Raw genomic sequence first — 21,463 nt, forward strand, 5'->3', positions numbered from 1 at the left:
TAATGTAGGTACAATCCCACAGTTGTTCTCATTTGTGTTCCTGAGAGCAAAGCTAATCATTTTGTTGCCTTCAACACTTTGAGACTAACTTGGAATACCTATTGGCGGCTAATTAAAGTAACTACAATCATGGACTATAACACTTACAATAATATTATTATCTACCATAGCAAAGCAATGGCTATAAACAAATCTCTTTAGAGGAGTCCCACTACTGTTATATTATTTCAAAAGAATAAACATTAAAAGATCTATAGACAAACCAGATGTTCTCATATAACTAGCTTCCTTCTGTATCTTTTAGAAATTTCGATTTGACCTTGTTGAGCGTGATTAAAATATCTTTTGCATTAATCCTATGTTCAGATAACTCTGCACAACAATGCAACGCCAACTCCATTATGGATGATATGCAATCTTCTATAGAAGTATAATCTCTTCCGGTGCTTAACAAAGTGGCATCGACTACATTAGTTGCAGCAGAAAGGCGTGATGATTTCTCGATCCAACACTTCAAACTCATTTCTCCAGCAAACATGTCATCAGTAGGTTTCATTCTTGTGAAAGTTTTCATCAACAAAATACCATAACTATACACATCGCCTCTTGTAGAAACAATTCCTTCTGACCCATACTCTATTTGCAACATAAAAATTAATCATGAGAATATAATTTTGTATTGCGCAGTAGTCAATGAAATTATTTTTAAAGATATAAAGTACTAAAGTCAATATTCTACCAAAAGGTTATAGTTATCTGTGTATGCATGAATAGAATGACAAATATTCCAAGTTCAAGTTGTAGGTAAAAAACATCACCTGGTGCCATATACCCAATTGTAGCAAGAGTCATGGTTCGCATCATAGAATCCCCATCACCTAACAATTTGGCAATGCCAAAATCAGCAACATGTGCGACCATATCTTCATCTAACAAGATATTGTTGGGCTTCAAATCGCAATGAACAATAGGTGTTGAATAACCATAATGAAGGTATTCCAGTGCTGATGCGACATCGGTCATTATATTTATTCTTTGTAAGATACTTAAACAATAGTTTTGAGCATACAACCACTTCTCTAGGTTCCCATTAGGCATGTATTCCAATACAAAAGCTTTGAAGTCCATGTTACTACATGTGCTGATGATTTTGACAAGATTCCGATGTCGAATATTGCGTAGTACCTCACATTCTGTTTCAAAACTCTTGAATGACCCTTCTACTACCAAGTTAAAAACTTTTATTGCAACAATCATTCCATCTGAAAGTGTCCCTTGGTATACTGATCCAAAGCTCCCTTTACCAAGTAAGTTGTTTGCACTGAACCTTTCTGTTGCTTGTAAAAGTTCTTGTTGGGAAATTATTCTCCATGTCACTAGTGGTAACAAGGTTATCTCCAGTGGAAGTTTTGAATTCCTTTTTCTGCATCTTGTCCAGAATAATACAATAGCAACTACAAGTATTGTTAACCCAATTGTTTGTAATATATACTTTAGTATACATGATCTTGCAGTGTTTTTTGGTCGAGAAGCACCTTCTTTACATGGGGGAACTTGCAGTCGAGGAGGACCACAAAGTCCATCATTTGATATAAATGATGCAGCAGAGAAGTTTACAAATGGTCCTCTCATAGGAACTTTTCCTCGTAGTCTGTTAAAAGAGACATTTAGATATTTAAGGTATGATAGTGCTTCTAAGGACTTGGGAATCTCTTCAGATAAATTGTTACTGGAAAGATCCAAGAATTCCAAGCTTATCAATTCACCAAATGATTTAGGAATTGAGCCTTCTAACTGATTTTGCGCCAATGAGAGAATAGCTATATCTTTGAGGCTAGCAATTGTTGTTGGGATATTGCCGGATAGTTGATTTCCTGATAACACTAATACTCTCAAGACCTTCAAACTTCCAATCTCAAATGAGAGAGGGCCACTTAGAGAATTTGATGAGAGGTGAACCTCCAAGATATATGTAAGGCTCCACAAGCTCAAGGGAATCATGGAAGTTAATTTGTTGGAATATAAGTAAAGACCTCTTAGAAAAGTGAGATTATTTACACATGCAGGAATAGGTCCAGAAAGCTCATTATCACTTAAATCCAATACAAACAAGCTCTGCAAATGACAAAGATTAGATGGGATGAGACCTTCTAGTCTATTACTAGAAAGATTGAGAGCTTGAACCTTGTGCAATCTTCCCACTGTAGTTGGAATAGGTCCAGAAAATTCATTGACCATTAGGAGCAAACTGATCAAGTTGCTTAAATTGCCTATATCTGCAGGAATGTTGCCCTTAATATTGCAATTAACAATGTGAAGTGTTTGAAGAGAAGTAGACAGATTTCCAATGGAACTAGGAAGGATGTCATTCAGTGGATTATCTGACAATCCTAAGGTGCTTAGATATCTTAAATTTGACAAAGAAGAGAAAAAGTTGAACTCTGGAGTAGAAGATTCAATCGTCAAATTATTTGCTGTTAGGCTGAGATATTGGAGGAGCCTTAAATTACCAAGTTCTTTAGGAATTAAACCCGAGAATGAGTTGAAGCCCAAATCTAGATTAATGATTTGTGAAGCATTGGAGATAGAGCTAGGTATTGTTCCTCCCAGCTTGTTTGATGCAAGATAAAGACCCTGAAGATTTGGAAGGAAGAGGCCTACATTTGATGGAAGATGGCCCGAGAGGTTATTCAAATTCATATCAATTTCTCTTATTGTAGAGATATTAAAGATCTCAAATGGAATTGGACCAGTAAATTTATTTTCACCGATATCGAAGATCTCAAGGTTTTGTAGATTACCAATTTCACTTGATATTGCACCTGCAATGCACAATATGAATAACCATGCATTATTATTCGAAAGAAATAATAACGTGCTTTGTGATCAATAATTTCGGTATTTTAACAACAAATCATGGAGAGAATCAATTATATTTATGTTTTTTTTTTTTTCTCTCTACTTCTTGAGCTAAATTATGATAGCATAACCTTAATAAATGACCTTGCAGGCAAATAAGAAGGCACATAACCTTAATAAATGATAGCATCCATATACTCAATAAGCTAAATTATGACTTAGCATACCTTCAAAGTTGTTGTTGCCAAGGTATAATTTTGTGAGCATAGTCAAGTTTCCAATTTCACTTGGTATTGCACCTGCAATGCACAATATGAATAATCATGCATTATTATTCAAAAGAAGAAATAATGTACTTTAAATGAGTCGTACATACACTCAACCAAAACTTCAAATTAAGATCTAATTAATACCTAAGCCAATCCACCCGCTATTTTCACTCACAAGCCTATTGGCCACCTTGTCAGTTAAGTGTGCATTTTATTAGTTAAGCTATGCAATAAATATTGTTAATTTTCTATTAGCATGAGCCATGGAAGTTGTATTATGTAAGTCTTAGATTTAAACTTGCAAAGAAGAGGAGAAAGAGATAAAGGAAGAAAGAAAAAGAAAAAAAAAAGAAAAAAAAAATACAAGAGGTCAAGACACAAGTTTTTTAAGGTCAATTTTTGTCTTAAATTAATCAAATACTGGTTTGGTTAGTGACTTAGCGTATTCAATTGAGTCAAGCAAAATGCATGCCAAAATAATGGTGGGCACATTTCTTATTGTGTAAAACATGCTTTAAGAAGGCAATACACAATGGCTTAACTTGGTTAAGTACTGGGTGTGGACTAAGGAAGCAATGACCATTGCTTACTAGTCAATGAGCCCTAGGGTTTCACATCCGATGAAAAATTTCTCAGATGTCTTATTGAAGTAGTACATTTTTCTGTGACTAAAACTGCCAACAATGTTTTTTGATTAATTCCTTTTGTTTTTTACAACAACCCATGGAGATAGTTAATTATATTTGAGTGTTTTTTTTTTTTTTTCTTTATTGAAAGATATATAAATAAATAGTTTTGAGATGAACTAAAGTCAGACTAAACATACCTCCAAAGTTGTTGTTGTTAAGGTATAACCATGTGAGCATGGTTAAGTTCTTAATTCCCGGATGTACTCTTCCTGTGAATTTATTATACGATAACCGTAAACTTTGCAATTGTTTGCACTTGAACAAAGTGGATGGAATCTTCCCTGTAAAACAGTTACCATTTAGAAACAAATATTAAAGTTTCCTAAAAGAACAATAAACATATTGTGAGCATGATATAGTTTCTAAATCCTGAAATATGTCTTTCAAAATTAAGAAGGCAATACACAATGGGCATTAAAATTGACGGAATCTGTGGCACTTGACATTGAAGCATTTTTCTAGTGACAAATTTATCCTGAATTGAAATACATAGTTTGCAATTCCTTTTTTTTAAAAAAAAATAAAAAATAAAAAATAAAAATGGCTTGCTAGTCCTTGTCTCTGATTTTCTTGTGCAAGGAGGCCACTCGCTTGTCAATGAGGATTGGTTGCTTATGGATATAGGGCCACCCCCATGTTGGCGATGAGCGGCCACCCCTTATTATATTGTTCGAGGGGCTGAGCAGCCACCCACCTTGTTGTGTTCTGCATGGCCACCCCTGTTGTGTTTGTGTAGGGGTTGTGGATGGAGGGGGAGCCTAAGTAGCCACCCATCATTGTGTAGTGGGTTCAAAATAGTTCGTTTAATGTGGGAGCTGGACAATAGGCGAGTATCGAGTAGGGGTGAAAAGATGGGCGGTTAATTAACCTCTTTTGAAAGCGTTTAGGAAAAACCACTAACCACTCCGCTAACCGTTAACTGCTAATCGCCTTTTCACCCCCAGTATATCTAGTGCCAGGCATGCGACTCACTTTCGACCCATATTTAATGCTTAGATCTTACTCAGAAACCTAATTGTAACAAAGTGGTAGTTTAAGGGGTCGGGTTATAGTGAGTCATAGTTATAGAAGTGTAATTGCAAATGATGTGATAGTTTGAGGGAGGAATAACGTAATTAACCGAAAAAAATATATATTATTAAATAACTTAAATTTTTTTTTTGACATGTCCACACAAGAGGAGGGAGAGAGGAGATTTGAACTATTGACCTCCGCTTCCTGAGGCGTAGTTCCCGCCAATTGAGTTACCTCTTGAAAACATTAAATAACTTAAAAATATTTTCATCTTTATGTCAGAATACTTTCTCGAATTAAAAACAAAAAACTGACCATAAAGCACAAAGCACATTAATATATATATATATATATATATATATATATATATATATATATATTATGTTTCAAAAAAAAAAAAATCCTTAATAATATAAATTGTATTGTACTATAAGGGTATTTTAGGAAATTCATTCACAATATGATTTCATTCACCAACATATTGCATTGTACCAAACGAAGGAATATAAATAGCTTGTTTATTCCAGCATCACAACCAAACAAAGGAATATAAATAGCTAATATATTCTACATTCTTCTACTCCAGTAGTAGCTAATCATTTTTCAATGGACTAGACATTCTGCGAACCAAACGAGGCCTAAGTTGAACAATTGATTTGGAATAGATTTTTGAACCAAAGGAACTAACTTAGGCACCGGAGGAGAATCCACCGGAACATCACCGATGAGTTTTTTTGATTGTTTATTGTGCTGTAGGTGTATTGGAAAGCGTGAAGAGTTGGAGCGGGGAATAGCTCATATACAGCATACCGGAAACTGTATAAACATTATGTATTTATGCTCTGTTATTTAATCTTTTTTCAGGTAAAATGATATGTGATTATTTTGTAGCTTTTGGTGAGAAAAACAAAGCATATATGTTTAGTATTTTGTTAATTTTTATTTTTATTCCTACAGACTACAGAGTGACTGGAATCACATCTTCACTGCATTGCTTGATTTGTGTTTGCAAGTAGCCAAATTAAAGAAGCCCAACCGACATACCCAACCCAATGGGGGCACACCATAGTAGCAATAGAAAATTAGATTACCATCAGTCCATCCTCAAGAAATTTCGTTTTTTCCTAAACCTTTTGTTTCCTTGTATGTTGAGAATATTATTTTCTACTTTAAATTGAAAGGTACCCAATTCAAAGGAAATAAAAGGCACATATCCTATATCAATGATGTCATCCATATAAACAATCAACTAAATCATGACTAAGCATATATACCTTCAAAGTTATTTTGTTGCATCCATAAATGTTGCAGTTGATTGCATGAAAACAAAGTGGATGGGATAGTACCTATAAAATAGTTTCCATTTAGAAATATATATTGAAATTTAATCTACAAAAGGCTAAAAGAACACTAAACAAACCTTCAAAGTTGTTATCGCTAAGGTATAAGTCGGTAAGCATGGTTAAGTTCCCAATTTCCAGAGGTAGTGTTCCAGTGAAAATACTAATCGACAACAATAAATATTGTAGGTATTTGCATTTGAACAAAGTTGCAAAAAATGTTTTAAGTTTCCAATTTTCAAAGGTACTATTCTTTTGAATTTATATAACAACAACCATAAAATTTGTAGTTGTTTGCAAGTAAACAAAGTGGATGAGATAGTACCTATAAAACAATTTCCATTTAGAAACCAATATTGAAATTTAATCTTGAAAAGGCTAAAAGAACACTAAACAACCCTTCAAAATTGTTATGGCTAAGGTATAACTTGGTAAGCATGGTTAAGTTCCCAATTTCTGATAGTAATTTTCTTGTGAAATTATTAACCCACAATAATACATATTGCAGTTATTTGCACCTAAGCAAAGCAGATGGGGTAATATCTATAAAACAATTACCATTTAGAAACAAATACCGAAATTTCCTAAGTGACTACATACTATAAAAACACTAAATGTTATGAGTGCACTGTAAGAATTCAATATATAATTAAATGCTAATTGACAATAAAATTAGTAGCGGAATGAATAATTATATAAATACCTCTAGCCATGTTTTGCTCAAGCCAATTGAAGAACAGCTTCACAGAAACAAATCTGGAAAACAAAAAATATTAAGAGGTTCTTCTGACCTATACCTACCAGTGAGTACCAATTGATGGAATACACAGACCTTATTTATAGGTAGGTCAGGGGACCCTCAATTAGAGCTGTTACCTTAATTATTCCTCCCATCAAGGAATAAAAATTAAATCAATACAGTTAATTGATTCCACAAAATAAAAATCCTTAATGAAATCAAATACTTGTTCCACAAGAATTAAATCAGTCATTTAATTCAGAGTATTTGATTGAAATCAAATACTTGTTCCACGAGAATGAAATCAGTAATTTAATTCAGAATATTTGATTTATACAATAACCTTTAATTGGATTAAATTATTGAACACCGTAATTTTATAATTACAATAATATATGTGACATAAGGGACATACTTTAAATGAAATTTCTTACATTCTCCCACTTGGCCCTTATGACACATAAATTCCTTATGGTATTCAATTCTATGATATGGCCAATACTTTATTTATTCCAACCATTCATGAAATCCTCCCACTCACTCAAGGAGTACTACACATGAATCATGGCGGTAAAACTTTTATATAATAAGCCGTCCCTTCCATGTATCACAATGTGCAATACCTCCCTAAATGAGTACCTTATGGATAATGTACTTTATGAATGAACTTCCTATAAGTCATTCGGGTCCAACTTTAATTTTATCCCCACGGATAAGAATAATATATATGCGCACAAAAATCTTTACAACATTATCTTTATGTCTATAGACCAATTAAAGAGAAACTAAGCACAAATGAATTAATGAATCTCATATATTCCACATGACTTTATACTTTCTTTACCGGTAAACCTTTAGTCATGGGATCCGCAATCATTAATTCAGTACTTACATGCTCAATAGACACTTATTGTCACTTAATGTTCTCTTTCATAGTGATACTTTATGTCGATATACATACTTTTGCTTCTACTCAGTTTATTCTTAGAAAAGATAACTGTAGTAGAATTAACTCAGAAGATCTTTATGGGTCTAACTGTAAAATCGACAATCTTGAGACCTTAACAAAAAATGTCTCAACCATAATGCCTGTGTAATTAATTCACAGCATGTAATGACTTTTGCTTTCATGGTAGATGTAGCAACTATAGTCTGCTTACTGCATCTTCAGTACATATATACTGAAGTTGATTCTCTACTATCTACACATTTAGCAAAAATCAAACCTGAATAAACACCACCAAATGGTAAGTGTATCTTTAGGTTAAACTGTAGTTCTTGGTTCATTGCATATTCCATAATACTATATTGACCCAATAATCCAACTGATGGCAGGTCTAATGTAGACCTGTGCATACATATGGAATATCTGCCTTTGTTCCAATATATTTTGGGATATTATCCCATTTAATAATAGGTGCTACTGAAGATTCATAGTTCTTCATTCTGAATCTCTCCCAAAAAAAAATTTTTAGTGAGAGGAACTTTATGTAGCAAACCTAAATTAGTGCTTGCAAGCAACATATTATCTATATACAGGACTAAAGGAAATGTAACTTTACTCCCACTGACCTTAAGGTATATTCAATGATTAACAAGGTTCTCAATAAACCCGTGTGAGGCAATAACCTTGTAAAAAAAATTATATACCACTAGTGAGAGGCCCATCTTAGTCCATTAATAGATATCCTTAATTTGCAAGCTTTCTGACTGTTATTAATAAAACCCCTTAAGTTGTCTTATGTACACCTCCTCCTTAAGATCCTTATTTAGGAAAATTGTTTTTCACATCCTTTTGATATAGCTCTAAAACAAAATGAGCTACTCATATCATGATAATCAATGCCTTCCTTTTGAGTAAGATCATTGGCTACAAGCCTAACTTTATATCGTTCAACATTACCCGGAAGCATCCTTTTAGGTTTTATAAACCCATTTGCAGCCTATGGCTACAACTCCCTTTGGTAAGTCAACAAGATTGCAGACTTGAATTTGAGCCAAAGATTCCATCTCCTCCTTCATGGCATTGAAACACAATGTGAAGTTATCTCCACCCAAAAAGATGTGAAAACAAATTTTGGATCGTCCTTAGATCCGACATAAAAATCAGACTCTTGGAAGTATACAACATAATCACTAGAGATTGTTGGTCGCCTTATTCTAGAGAATCTTCTTAATCCTACTTCATTTACTTTTGACAAAGTCTGAGTAGGTTCATTCTGAACTTAGTCCTTATGAGTTGACTGTTCTGAAACCGATTGTGCTTGAAGATAATCAATTTGATTTTCTTAAGCACAATCAAACACCCTTCATGTGAAGGGGCTTCAGTCAACTCTTATGCTTCCTCTAATTCAATCCCTTGAGGATAAGCACTCCCACTAAGTTCAGCGTCCTCTAGAAATTTTGAATATTAGACTCAACAATTCTAGGACTAAATGAAGAATAGTAAAGCCTAAACCCCTTGGAGTTTACTGTATAACCTATAAAATTCCGCTAGTTATCCTTGAAGCTAATTACCTTAAGTGTGGATTATAAATCCTCACTATAGCAAGACAACCCCATATGTGTAAACAATTTGAACTTGGTTCCATTCATTCCTTAATTTAGGTGTCTTATGGATAACTCTGAATGGAATCGAGTTAAATGTATACACAGCAGTTTTCAAGGCTTCACTCCATTAGGAGAATAGAACATTACCTTTCATGTCCCCTTTTCATGTACCTACCATATTACTATCTGCCTCTATCAGATCTTACGATCTTGATTTTCTTTTGTTTTGTTTCTCTACTTCTACCTTATAGGCACTGGAAGCATTAATGCTCAAACCTTATGATTTAGAAGATAGAGATACATAAACCTTATATGGTTATTACCGGAAGAGATAGGATATCTCTAACCATTTAGGCAAGAAGTATGGAAAATGTTACACTTGTACATGATCTCAAGAATTTCAAAAATCCTTTTGTTGGCACCTTTAGTGGTATAGTTGGTCTGCTATTCCTTAATGCAGTCCACATAAATACCAAAGGTAGTAAATTTCAAGAGTCGTAAAAAACTCTATCATTTATCGACCTTTTATTCTTTATAGAGATATATTTCAATCTCCAATGCCATAACATAGAGGATTTTCTCATTCATAAGACTCAGCTTTATGTCAACATTTATATGCAGGAATTAATTTTCCAAAAATTGGGATCTAGATCAATTTTAAATAGACCATTAATTTAATATTCCACCCAAAAAATTTTAACAATATTCAAATTTGATTTTAACAAACTAAAATAGAAATTAAATTTCTAAAAGAATTGTGGAATATATAAAAACATTATTAAGGTCAAAATGACATAATTGAATTTTTTTTTTAAAAAAAAAAAATTAATCTATAAATCCCAACAACCTCCAATTGTAAATAAGTATTATTTAGAAACCCTGCATTATGTTGACAACGTGGACTGCTAAACCAAATTCAATCCACATAATCCTTAGGAGAGTCAATAAAAGAGATTTATGACATACTAGGTGTATGAGATTACCTTTATTTCAAATCATTTATGATACTTTATGCAATCATTCTTTATATGCGCATAATTTTCCGTAGTGTAAGATAAACAAGTATCATAATTGCCATAACACTTTGTTAGCACCTTGTTCTCATTCATCAACTATTGGACATGATTGCCTATAAAGGTCTTTCCCTTAACATGAGTAACTTTCTGAATTCTCATGTTTAATCTATCATCTTCTTGAACACACATGATTAGAAGTTCCTTAATTGATCAGTTATCCTTATGTGTGCCACAAGATATTTGAAAAAATATCATATTTAGATGAGAGAATAAAATTGACCATAATGACTCAAAAAACAAAAACCTTTAGGGACTTTATAATGAGCTGTTATGTCCTTCATTTCCATAATGTGCTCATGCACATTTTGAAACTGTAAAAGGTTTTACTTTAAAGCTTTTCTATTAGGGTGCAGGCCAAAGCCTTATTGGAACTCACTAAATGTTCCTCAATGACCTTTCTTTGGCCCTAAAACATTAAGCAATAAAACCCTAATGCTTTCCTTGATATGAGATTTCATGAACGTTGAAACTTAAGTGATTTAAATCACTGCAATCGTTCATGTTTAATAATCTCATGTGGCGTACTTGATTCCGTGAGAGAAGGTGATTCGTCCACATGAAACGCCAATTCAGTCTCCAAACACCCCAAAGTGAAAAGCACATTTTTCTTTTCAGTCAGGAAAAATTACCACTAGGAATTATTGGAACATAAAATACTAATAATTAAAGCAGTAGGAATACATCCAGTAACCAAGAAAATTATATACTTTAATGCTATGAAATAACCTTATTTAAATTAACCAATGTAAATTTAATAGTAAATTTCAACCTACCTGTGGGCAAAGGTGCATCATGCATGAAATTTACTCTTTATTAATAAGACTAATAAATTTAGCATTAATAAATAAAATTTTCCGTACCTGTGGGCCTAAGAGAAATTTTATTTTCAATGTTAAATTTACTATCTTATTCTAATTAACTCATAAAAATAAAAACGTCCCTGTGGGGATTGGCAAATTAAATTTATGAATTAATTACAACACGATGTTAATTTTCTTTATGAAGTTCATATATATAATCTTGATGCAATTATCATTATAAAATCGGGATGCTGTGGCTCTCCCAAAAATTATTATGACAATTACGACTTCATTAACATCGAATTTATTTAAATTAACCAATGCTAATTTAATAGTAAATTTCAACCTACCTGTGGGCAAAGGTTGCATCACGCATGAAATTTACTCTTTAATAGGACTAATAAATTTAACATTAATAAATAAAATTCTCCGTACCTGTGGGCCTAAGAGAAATTTTTATTTTTAAAGTTAAATTTATTATCTTATTTTAATTAAGTCATAAAAATAATAACGTCCCTGTGGGGATTAGTAATTAAATTTATGAATTAATTACAACAGGATGTTAATTTTCTTTATGAAGTTCACATATATGATCTTGATGCAATTATTATTATAAAATCAGGATGCTGTGGCTCTCCCAAAAATATTATGATAATCACGACTTCATTAACATCCAATAACTGTATAGATGCCAAAACTAAAGTTCCCAAGAATAAAAGACAAAACCAACATGTCAGTGGGTAAATAGTATTTTTCCAAAGTACAACCGGATAGTGTCCCAGGTAAGTGAGGGGGCACACAACGGCACACTTAAGTCCCAAGACTTGCCTTGCCAGAACTTTCCGATTGCAATTTTGGATAGTACCATAAACATTCACCAACATATGAGGCTTAGTTAATTATTCTCAGGTCCAGGCATCAAACAATTTATATTTAAACAATTAAAAGAATAAATATATCCTTGAATTCATGTATTAAAGAAACAATAATTTAATACTGAACAATTTAAATGATAAGATAAATAAAAAATGTAACATTAAAGCATAATAAACTGAATAGCCTAATGGTCTTGAACTGACTTTAGGCCCTTTATACCTTAAGAGCCCAAGTTCTAAATCTGAATGGGCTACTATATAGGGTCTTTCTTTATCGGGTTGGGTCACTTTATTGGGTTACGGGTCAGCTTACTTAATTTCCCAGCCCTTTTTTTTTTTTTTTTTTTTGGACTGGGCCAATGGCCCGCATACTGACTCGGTTTCCTTATGGGTTAAAAAACCCTACCCAGATCCTTAACTCCCCAACTCGGAAATACCCCAAACCTAGCCGTCGCCCATCTTTCTTCCCCATATGCCGCCGGCGCTGCCCCTGAACCTTCCTTATGCGACGGCCACTTAGAGCCACCGCCCAACGGCCATCTGAGATCGGCAACCACTAGAATGGGTCGTCTCATCCAGCCAACAGGCAACTAGTTAGAGCTGCCGCCGTTTTCCTTTCACAGGCGGGCCGCGCCGCTTGCTCCATGCGGCAGCCGTGGAGGCCACCGCACAGTGGCCCCAGACGACCAAAATCGCCATCACCCACACAATCTTCCACCAGGATCGTTTGCCGTCACCGTTAATCCTTATGGGCGGTCCGTGATGGACCGCTCCTCACTGTACGCGGCAAAACGCCACTGACGGCAGAGGGAACTGGTGGCTCCGTTACCCACAGGCAGCCCGTACGGGACTGCCGCTGCTTGGAGTCACAGACGGTCCGTATCGGGCCGCCGGCGCTCACCTTATGCGGCCAACGCCGCTGCTGTGAGGATTTAGGAACCGGAGCACACCGGTGGCATCAGTGCCTGTGGGTGGGGCTAGAACCAGACTGATTTTGGTCCTTCTCGTACAGGGACAAGGGCAATATGGTCAAGGCTCTCTCCGGCAACATCCAAAAATTGTTAGTTTTTTAAGTCCAAACAGAACAGTATATCCAAAAGGACCAAAAAACAAATATTCATATACAAAGCATTCTCGATACTCGTATAAAAGAGAAAAAACAAATTCTCATGCCTTATTGCAATAGTGTGTGAACAAATAATATATAAAAACTGAACATTCACAATAACTATTGGAAAAAACAATTAACTTAATGCTGAACAAATATGGCCCAGAGAAGGCTCTGATACCACATGTAAGAATTCAATATATAATTAAATGCTAATTGACAATAAAATTAGTAGCGGAATGAATAATTATATAAATACCTCTAGCCATGTTTTGCTCAAGCCAATTGAAGAACAGCTTCACAGAAACAAATCTGGAAAACAAAAAATATTAAGAGGTTCTTCTGACCTATGCCTACCAGTGAGTACCAATTGATGGAATACACAGGCCTTATTTATAGATAGGTCAGGGGACCCTCAATTAGAGCTGTTACCTTAATTATTCCTCCCATCAAGGAATAAAAATCAAATCAATACAGCTAATTGATTCCACAAAATAAAAATCCTTAATGAAATCAAATACTTGTTCCACAAGAATTAAATTAGTCATTTAATTCAGAGTATTTGATTGAAATCAAATACTTGTTCCACTAGAATTAAATCAGTAATTTAATTCAGAATATTTGATTTACACAATAACCTTTAATTGGAATAAATTATTGAACACCGTAATTTTATAATTACAATAATATATGTGACATAAGGGACATACTTTAAATGAAATTTCTTACATGCACGTGTTGATGTTGTACACCATATTGAGGAAAAATAAACAATGTGAGTAGTTAATATACGTAAATGAATCAAAACCCATTAGCTTAAGCTTTTGGGTAAACTCTGTAGCCTAGAGTCTAGCAGTAGTACTTAAGCTTCTCTTCTTGTGTACTATTTTTTTCTCAGTTTTTTCTGGGGTTTCTCGATTGTTTTGCTTCTCTAATTTTCAATTTTGTTCATTTTAATATTTTTCCTTTGGAAATTTCTGAGTAAATAAAAACTACTATAGTTATAAAATAACAATTAGAGGACAATTGTAGTGTGCAATCAATTGACTTAAGACTAAATTTGGTTGTTTTGATTTATTTTAAGTTTATTTTTTGGTTGTTTTGGTGCCTTAACTTACATACGATAATGCACATATATATAATAATTAATTTCACTTTGTGGATTTATCAATTGACTTAACACCTTGTTTCATTTCCACATAAAATTTATTCAAATTAGAAAAATCTTTAAGGGTAAACTAAAAAAAGCTTATGGTCTCACATAATTACCTCAATTGATAAATTTCATATATATATAAAATTAAAATTGTAGGGTTTTTTATTCAAAAAGAATGGATCGATTATAAGGAAACCTTTTCGCCAGAAGCCATGCTTAAATTCATCTGAATACTCTGGGCCATCGCCACTCATTTTGACAATGAGATTTGGCGAATGGACGTCAATATTGCCTTTTCGAATAGGCAACTTCATGAGGACCTCTATATGATGTAGCTAGACGGGTTTATAGCTGAGAACCAAGAGGATATGGTATGTAAGTTACAAAGGTCCATCCATGGACTTAAGCAGGCATGCCAGTCATGGAATATCAGGTTTGATAAGACAATCAAACAGTTCGGCTTTAAACAAAACCAAGATGAACCATGTGTGTACAAGAAGTGCCAAGATAAAGTAGTTACATTTTTGGTGTTGTATGTTGATGATATCTTGCTCATTGGACATGATGTGGTGACATTATCAACAATAAGGATCTGATTGTCTAAAAAGTTTGATATGAAGGACTTGAGAGAAGCAAGGTATAGCCTTGGAATCAAGATCTTGTGAGATCATAGGAATATGATGATAGGTTTATCCTAAACTGCATACATACATAAGGTCATAGCAAGATTTAGCATGCTATGACCTTATGTATGGAGTTCCTCTTACTAAGGAGCAGTGCCGTAAGACACCTCAAGAGTAAGAGCAGATGAGGGTTATTCCTTATGCTTTGATTGAAGGAAGCCTCGTGCATGCTATACTATCCACTAGATGAGATATATGTTTTTTAGTTGACATGGTGAGCAGATATCAGTCAAACCATGGGCCACCACATTGGGTAGCGATGAAGTATATACTCAAGTATCTTCGGAGAATGAGGGATTGTATGCTTGTCTACCCTTGTAAGGATTTGACAGCTATCGGTTACACACATGTTGACTCTCAATCAGATCGTGATTCCCAAAAGTCTACCTCAAGGTATGTCTATACCCTAGGTGGAGGAGCCCTTAGTTGGAGAAGTGTTAAGCAATCATGTATTGCTAGCTCCACTATGGAAATTGAATGTGTTGCAGCTTGTAAGGCATCCAAGGAATCCACTATGGCTTAGGAAGTTCCTAGTTGATCCTAGTTGGAGAAGTGTTAAGCAATCATGTGTTGCGGCTTGTAAGACAACAAAGGAAGTCTCTAGACTCTAAAAGATCAACAAGTCTCCAGCTTGTCCTCCTAGCTCGACAATCTTCATGGAGTTCATTTCCTTACCAACCATGCGGTAGACTTCTTTACGGTTGCAGAAGCGTATGGTGTGGTTTAAATCTCAGCAAGCCTTACTTGGTACAAACAACGGCAAAGGATATCACCTCTATGAGAGAAAATATCACAACCTTCTTCACCGGAAACCTCCGAACTCAGAAGAGCATAAATGGAAATGGAGGTAATTATGCTTTGATTACCTCCAGCTTTTCTTTCTAATTATGCTTTGATTCTTGCTAATACTAATAAAGTGAAAAAGTTAAGGTAATAGACGGGAAGAGAGCTTTCAGCATAGCAGCAAGTGAAGAAAGAAAAAAAATTTGGTGTGCTTGGAGATAATACATACGGTGGTGGTAATCTGGTAGATAAAAAAAAGCTCTGAATCATGTCATCCTCTGGTTTATCTTAGTTTTTGGGCTATGTTGAATACTTGAATTAGTTGAAGACCAGCCCAAATTTGAGGGCATCTCTTATTTTTTAAGGGGTTGGGATGGTTGTGCTTAATTTTTGCAGAAACTAGAGTCATATTAGAAGGGGGTTTGGGCTTAAAAAATAGTCAGAGTAAAAAAAAAAAGGTTTAGTAGGAGCGGGAGCCCCTATCCTGCAACCCTTATATATATATATATATATATATATATAAATAAAATGAGTGTACCAACAATGGAGATTTAGAGAAAAAAATAGAGAGGAAGCTGTAGAACTGATGCGTGTATGTTTGTTCCAATGCTGTTTTTCTTTACTATTTTCCCCTTTTAAATTTGGTCTGTTCCCTACCTTAGCTAAACCAAGGTAAGTATTGAAGAATGCCAAAGAGTTCAAATGTTTTATTCCTCTTGATTATTTCTGTCTTGCTCAGAAACTTGTTGGTTTTGTAAGCAATGCATGGTATGTAGATCTGCTAGGAGTTATTGTTTGAACTTCTGGAATTATGCTTATGTTTCTTGTTACATCCCTTTTAGTTCTTCAATGAGATGACAATACTTTCATTAAGCCCTACTATCCCCTAGTAAATTATCCTCCTTTGATTATGTGGGCAGAGGTTATATGGGTAAGCTGGGGGGTATGGAAAGTGCCGACACTTTGAACTTAGTATAGAAACACTCTGCTCAAAGCATGTGCTTTCTGATCATATATCAAGGTTCCTTAATGTTCATCGAATGATATTAGACGATTCGAAAGTTTTCTCTGTTTTGTTGGATTTCTGGGTTGTGTAATTGTGTTTAATTATGTGAATAGTATATGTTCTCGTTATTGTATTGAAAAGAGATGGATTAGACGATTCTAAAGTGTTGGGTTGTTTTGTTGGATTACTGGTTTTCTGGGTTGTGTAATTGTGTGTAAATATAAATAATAATGTTAATGCCGATATAAACATAAATATATGGTTTTTTCTTTTTTTTTTTTTTTTTTTTTGGGGAGGTTGGGGTTAGGATGTAGAATCAGGTATTGCTTTAATGCTTTGAGCATTGTTTGTAAAGTTCATTAATTTTTGGTTGGCATCATTTTGTGGTTTTTCATGAATTGTCAGTGTCCCTAATATAACTTAAATATCTCACGTGTTCGTAGTGATTTGAAAATGTTGTGTTCTTGACATCTTGTAGTTGCCAAAGCTTTGAAATGGAAGTTAATAGTATTATGATTGCAGAATCACAAAATTATATCAGATATCAAACATTGATTGTAATTCCTTTGATATAACGCTACTACTACAATTTGCCCATTTTTTCGGTTTTTCTTCTAACGTTTCAAAAGTTTGTGTGGCTACCATTAATTGCTGATTGTGGTTTCCAAAAGCTTTGACTTGATTCTTACAGTTTAATGTTCAGCAATGAGGGGCCACATAGGACATTTCACTTTTATGACAGTAATGAAGACTTGATCTCTTAGAGTGAACGAAATAATCTGCAACACTAGGAGTAAAATTTGATGCAATCTTAGCCTTAACTGGCATTCAGACTCTCTTTAGATATGTTTTTTACTCTTGTGAAATTATGTGCTTTTGTTAAGTAGTTGAAGATGGTTCCTCTCTCTCTCTCTTTGCTGAAACCTTTTTTCTATAAGTCTGTGCAGGCAATTGTATCCATAAAGAAGGGTGCAAATCTTTTGAAGTGTGGACGAAGAGGGAAGCCCAAATTTTGCCCTTTCAGGCTTTCTACGGTGTGTACATATGACTTAGCATCTTTGTTTATAATTATGAGAGTGTTACACTTTAGTGGAAATGCAGGTTTATAGTGCTTCACATTTATAATAATGATATTTGCTGGATTAATGGTAATGAATTGTGTTTGAGCAGCTAGTTCCTCTATAAAGGAAAGACCTAACTAATGGTTAAGTTAGATATAGGTTTGTAATTTAATATTTTTTTTTGGTTTTATCATTTTGCAGGTAATCGTTAAGTGACGTACGTATACTTGACCTGATATATGTCCTTTTACATTTTTTTCCCCATGTTATACGTCCTTTTACATTTTTTTCCCCATAACCGGTGGTGATAGATAGCTTTGTATACATGTAGTGATCTTTATTGGGTATTTTGTGGGAGATGTTTATTTTGGTCTTTTCTCTATTCTTTCTCATTTGTAGAGGGTTTTGGTTGTTTAGTTGATTATATTAGAAGAAGAGTTATCTTGAATTTAAGCATGCTTACGAGTTAATGGCCAAAAAAGCATATAACTCATCTTTTTACTGTACAAACATATCAATTTATCTTAAATCACATATGTTGCTAAATGGAATAATTCAAGATCTGTAGAATATGTTGATACTATACTGTGAGAGTTGCATGTGTATCATGTTTAGCTATTGTTCTCTCATTCTAATAAGCTATGAAGGACAAAAATAAATAATCAGCCAAAAAAAAAAAAAAAAATGTGCCTACCAATAGAAAAATGGCTGCTGGTCATCATCCGGTTATATATATATAGATGCTTTTTTTTGTTTTTTTTTTTTTTTTTTTTAATATTCATTAGTGGCGACTATAAGGTCGACGCTATTGAGGTTCTATTTTTTTATTTTTTATTTTTAAATTTTCACATATCATTAGCGGCAACCTCTAAGTTGCCGCTAATGAGATAAATAACAGTGACCCTATGTGGCCGCTAATGACAGAAGAATAGCGGCAACTCTAGGTCGCCGGTAATGATGGAGAAATAGCGGCAACTATATGTTGCCTCTAATGATAGAGGAATAACGGCAACTCCATGTGGCCGCTATTGACTTTTTTTTAAAAAAAAATTTGTTATATCATTAGCAGCGACTCAATGCCGCCGCTAATGACATACAATTAGTGGCAACTCAGTGGTCGTCGCTAATGATATACCAATAGCGGCGACCGTTGAACCATTTTGAACCTTTTGTTCTGGCCAAAAAAAAAATATTAGCGGCAACCTAGAGTGCTCATTAGCGGCCACCTTGAAAGTCGCCAGTATTTAGCATTACCGTCGGCTTACTACCAACCACCAAATAACGGCTGCGTGTCGCCGGTATTTGTAAATAGCGGCAACTTTTTGCTCATTATGACCATAATTTTTGTAGTGTGTGGCATGTAACTAATTTGGTAACATGCCACAATGGTACGCTATTAATTTGGTAACGTGCCATAGTGGCACATTACTAATTTTGTAACGTGCCACAGTGGCACGTTACTATATTGGTAGTATTGCGATTGAGTCTCTGGTATTGCGACCGAGCGCAAGTCGAGTCTCTGTTACTGCGATTGAGCGCAAGCACTGTGAATAAAATTTTTGGTAACGTTTCAAATTGACATGTTACCATTTGGTAACGTGTTTTTTTGACGCGTTACAAAATTGTAACGTGTCAAGTTAACGTTACAATTTAGTAACGTGTGAACTTAACATGTTACCATTTGTAACGCGTCAAGTTAACGTTACAATTTAGTAACGTGTGAACTTAACATGTTACCAAAATGTTAATGTGTCAACTTGACACGTTAACACATTATAGAATGGTAATGTGTGCAACTGACATATTACCAAAAGATGACATGTCAATTTAACACGTCATCTTTTTGTAACGTGGTAGTTTCAACACGTCACCAAACGGTGACGTGTTGAAACTGACACGTTACTAAAGATTATAGTAACGTGTTGGAAACTAACACGTCACAATATGATGACTTGGCAAAAAGTTGTGAACAGTTGCCATGTCACTAAACATCCTAATTTTTGTAGTGAGGCAATGATTCTAGAGACGAATGTTCGATTTGAGTAATTTACTATTGATAGGTAGCTACAAGTAATTAAAATTAGACCTTTCTACTCTGTTGCTCATGCATGGTATGACCATATAACCATCATTTTGCCCACAACCTTCATGTTGGTCGTCTCTAACCTCTAGAAATCGTAGAGTGAGAGAGAAAAAAGAAAAGAGGAGTGAGAGAGGACATGTACTTGGAGGAATTGATCCTCAAACCTCAAAGCTTCTACCTCGAGGTAATCATTTAAATCTAGACTCTTAATTACTTTCTGTTTTCCATGATCATATGTTGTTTAATACCATATCCAACTATGTTTATCTATTTCCATAACTATGAGTTAAGTTATAGCTATCTTTCAAAAGTTATTATTTTTTCACACAAGCTTTAAATTATGCATCCTGTTTTTTAGAATCAAAACAACATATAAATATCTCTATTGCAGTAACTTGATTTTCATTACATAATTGATTTACAATGGAATTTATATTGGAAATATAGATCTATCATATTTGAACGTTTTAAAGATACAAATCGGAGTTATATGATTAAATATCCTTTGTTTAAATATGCATGTATGTTAGATGATTTGTTTTAAGATTTTGTACCGATTAAGAGTTAGATTATTGCATGAGATTAGGATTTTATAGTTTGACCTATGTTTTATTGAGGGTTGAACGTTTGGTCTTCGAAAACAGAAACGATTGATAGAGACCGTAATGGTTTAATTACGATTCTAGCTATTTGATTAGGGTTTAGCGCATAGGATTAGACTTTGTAGAGTATTACGTAACTAATGTTAGCATGTGATTTGGAGTGTTACTTACGGTATGAGTAAATTCTATAAATTATGAAAATGTGATATTCCCCAAATGTTTCTTACTTGATTAAACCTATTGATTTATGTTATGAGCCTAATGATTAAACATAGTAAGATTTTGCTTTAAATTAGCGATGATTATTTTAACAAATTGATTAAACCCTTTTCAATTAAAACACATCTTTAGATGGCAAAATAATGGAGACAACACCTATCATTTTCGTGAAAATTCACTGTTTAATAGTTGTAGGTTACAAATTCTTTCGTGAAAATTCACCGTTTAATAGTTGTAGGATACAAATTCTTTCTCAAGGCACATTACATAAATTAGTTTCATAACAATTTACTTAATTAGTTGTGGACTTACACACTTATTTCTTTTCCAGGGTAAAATACCTCGGTGTTTTGCAGATCTTGCAGTTTGCTAGCTTGTGAAGTGAGAAATTCGGTAGGATGAAGATGTCAAGCGAATGGCTCAAATTGTTCGGTTTGCTTAGATAGATGATAGTTGTAAACATTATAGAAATGTCTAGCTATTTGGATGCATCGTTCATATTGGTTATAAGCATGAAGATTACCGGGAAACTTTATAATATGCATGAAGAT

General features: G+C 34.1%; 1 protein-coding gene across 1 annotated transcript in view; it reads right to left on the reverse strand.

Moving 5' to 3' along the window:
* Positions 1-280: 280 nt before the first annotated feature.
* Positions 281-21,463, reverse strand: part of LOC132169546 (probable LRR receptor-like serine/threonine-protein kinase At3g47570) — a 22,792-nt gene continuing 1,609 nt past the window's right edge. Inside the window, exons 2-5 of the mRNA XM_059580568.1 lie at positions 3,955-4,098; positions 3,087-3,158; positions 819-2,822; positions 281-636 (exon numbers count right to left, since the gene is read on the reverse strand). Coding sequence (XP_059436551.1) covers positions 281-636; positions 819-2,822; positions 3,087-3,158; positions 3,955-4,098 — 2,576 coding nt within the window. The remainder of the gene's footprint in view (positions 637-818; positions 2,823-3,086; positions 3,159-3,954; positions 4,099-21,463) is intronic.

This window comes from Corylus avellana, chromosome ca2, assembly GCF_901000735.1.
Source record: "Corylus avellana chromosome ca2, CavTom2PMs-1.0".
Taxonomy (NCBI): Eukaryota; Viridiplantae; Streptophyta; class Magnoliopsida; order Fagales; family Betulaceae; genus Corylus; species Corylus avellana.